The following is a 1687-nucleotide window of genomic DNA, read 5'->3' as shown; positions in this document are numbered from 1 at the left end:
CCGCACACAGCACCAGCACGCTCGTGTCCCGACAGGGGTGAATAATAAAAAGTTCATGAGGCTAACTCACCCCCAGCGCCGCGCGGCGTCGGGCAGGGGTGGGGGAGCGGGGATGCGTGCTGGGGCCGCTCATTGCAAACCAGAAGCAGGGGCACGACCCCCGATGCCCCCAGGGAGGGCCCGGGCCCCAGGCAGCAGCCAAGCCCCCACGGCCATCAGGTCCCAGGCCTGCCGTGTGCTGCAGGGGCCTGGGGCGGAGGCTACTCTGGGCTCCCAGGTCAGCGGGGAGGCCTGGCTCGCCGCTCCCGGCAGGCAGGGAGACCCGGGGGTCCCGCGCGCCGGTGCAAGCAGCTGCCCGGGGGTGAGCGCCTGTGCTCACACGCCGCAGGGGAGGCTTGGGCCCACCGCCGAGGGTCTCGGGGCGCGGGCGCGGGCGCGGGGCAGCGCAGGAAGGCGGCAGAGCCCTGCCCCGCGCGGGTGGCGGCTCCCAGCCCCCGTGCTGCCTGCGTGGGGCTGCAGGGAGCGGCGGGCGAGGGCCAGGTGCACGGGGCCGGCTTTCGGTTTCTGCCTGCGCCTCCGCCCTGCCCTGCCCGGGCCCTGTCCCACTTCCTCCTCCTCCGCCTGCTTTCGGTTTCCCTTGCTGTCAGCCCCGAGCCTTCAGCTGGCCCAGCACCGGGGGCCAGGCGGGCAGCACGGGGCTCCGGGCGGTAAGTGTGCCAGGCAGGCGCTGGCGGCTCGGGCTCCGGCCTGCTCGCCTCCACGGCCCGGCCGCGGCCCCGGCCCCGGCCCCGGCCGGGAAGCGCGCGTGGCTCTGGCCCCGTGCCTGCCACCTCCCCTTCCTGGATCGTGGCCCTGTGGCCGCCCGGCACCGGACATCTGCCCCTGCCCCGCAGGGAGCCGGCAGCTTCACCCCAGACCTTGCCTCGCTGGACGGGGGTGGCTTGGGGCTGGGGCGCCAGGAGGCCAGCCAGCAGCAGGCTGCGGGCGCGGTGCCTGCTCCAGCTGGGACTCTGCCCCTTGCCCAGCACCACGGCCGGCTTGGCCACGTCCATGCTGCACAGCCCTTGCTCCAGGCCGGGGGGGGAGGGGGCGGTGGAGAAGCCGGTTATGTCCCCCCCGCCCCGCAGATGCTCCCTCTCCCTCTCCCCTTCGGAGCTGCTGCGGGCACGCTGCCCTGGGCAGGGGCAGGTCTACCGGGGCCAGAGTCCAGGCCGGTGCTGGGCTCCCAGCCCTGCCGTCCGGGCTCCCGCAGGATGGCACCCGCTCCCTTTGCCTTCGGCAGGCCCCGCACGCGGCAGGGCTGGAGGCCGGGGGCGCGGCGCGCATGGAGGAGACGACGAGGAAAGGTGGGCGCGGGGGGCAGGGGCTGGCCGGCGGGGAAGGGGCAGGCTGCGTGGGGGGCGCAACAAATCCTGTTAGCCTGTGCGAGCAGGCAGAGCCCGCGGCTCACCCTGCCCGCCCCCCCGCAGCGGAGGAGCTGGCCCAGCGCCTGGCCGAGGCCATCGAGAGCGGGGACCAGGGGCTGGCGTGCCAGAGCGCCGGCGAGCTGGCGGCGCTGGCCGTCCCCGTGAGCGTGCGGCTGCGGGAGCGGGCCTACCCCGCGCAGGAGATACGGTGGGCGCTGGTGCCGCGGCGTGCGGGGCAGCCCGGGCGGGACGAGCGGGCTCCAGCGGGGAGGACGACAGCC

General features: G+C 76.1%; 1 protein-coding gene across 1 annotated transcript in view; it reads left to right on the top strand.

The window, feature by feature from the left end:
* The first annotated feature begins 630 nt into the window (after positions 1–630).
* The window catches only part of RBCK1 (RANBP2-type and C3HC4-type zinc finger containing 1), a 5668-nt gene continuing 4611 nt past the window's right edge, over positions 631–1687 (top strand). Inside the window, exons 1-3 of the mRNA XM_019539777.1 lie at positions 631–707; positions 1283–1346; positions 1470–1624. Of these exons, the coding sequence (XP_019395322.1) occupies positions 1325–1346; positions 1470–1624 (177 nt within the window). The 5' untranslated portion in view covers positions 631–707; positions 1283–1324. The remainder of the gene's footprint in view (positions 708–1282; positions 1347–1469; positions 1625–1687) is intronic.

This window comes from Crocodylus porosus, unplaced genomic scaffold (assembly GCF_001723895.1).
Source record: "Crocodylus porosus isolate Cpor-Errol unplaced genomic scaffold, CroPor_comp1, whole genome shotgun sequence".
Lineage (NCBI taxonomy): Eukaryota > Metazoa > Chordata > Crocodylia > Crocodylidae > Crocodylus > Crocodylus porosus.
This window is presented reverse-complemented; position numbering and strand designations above follow the sequence as displayed.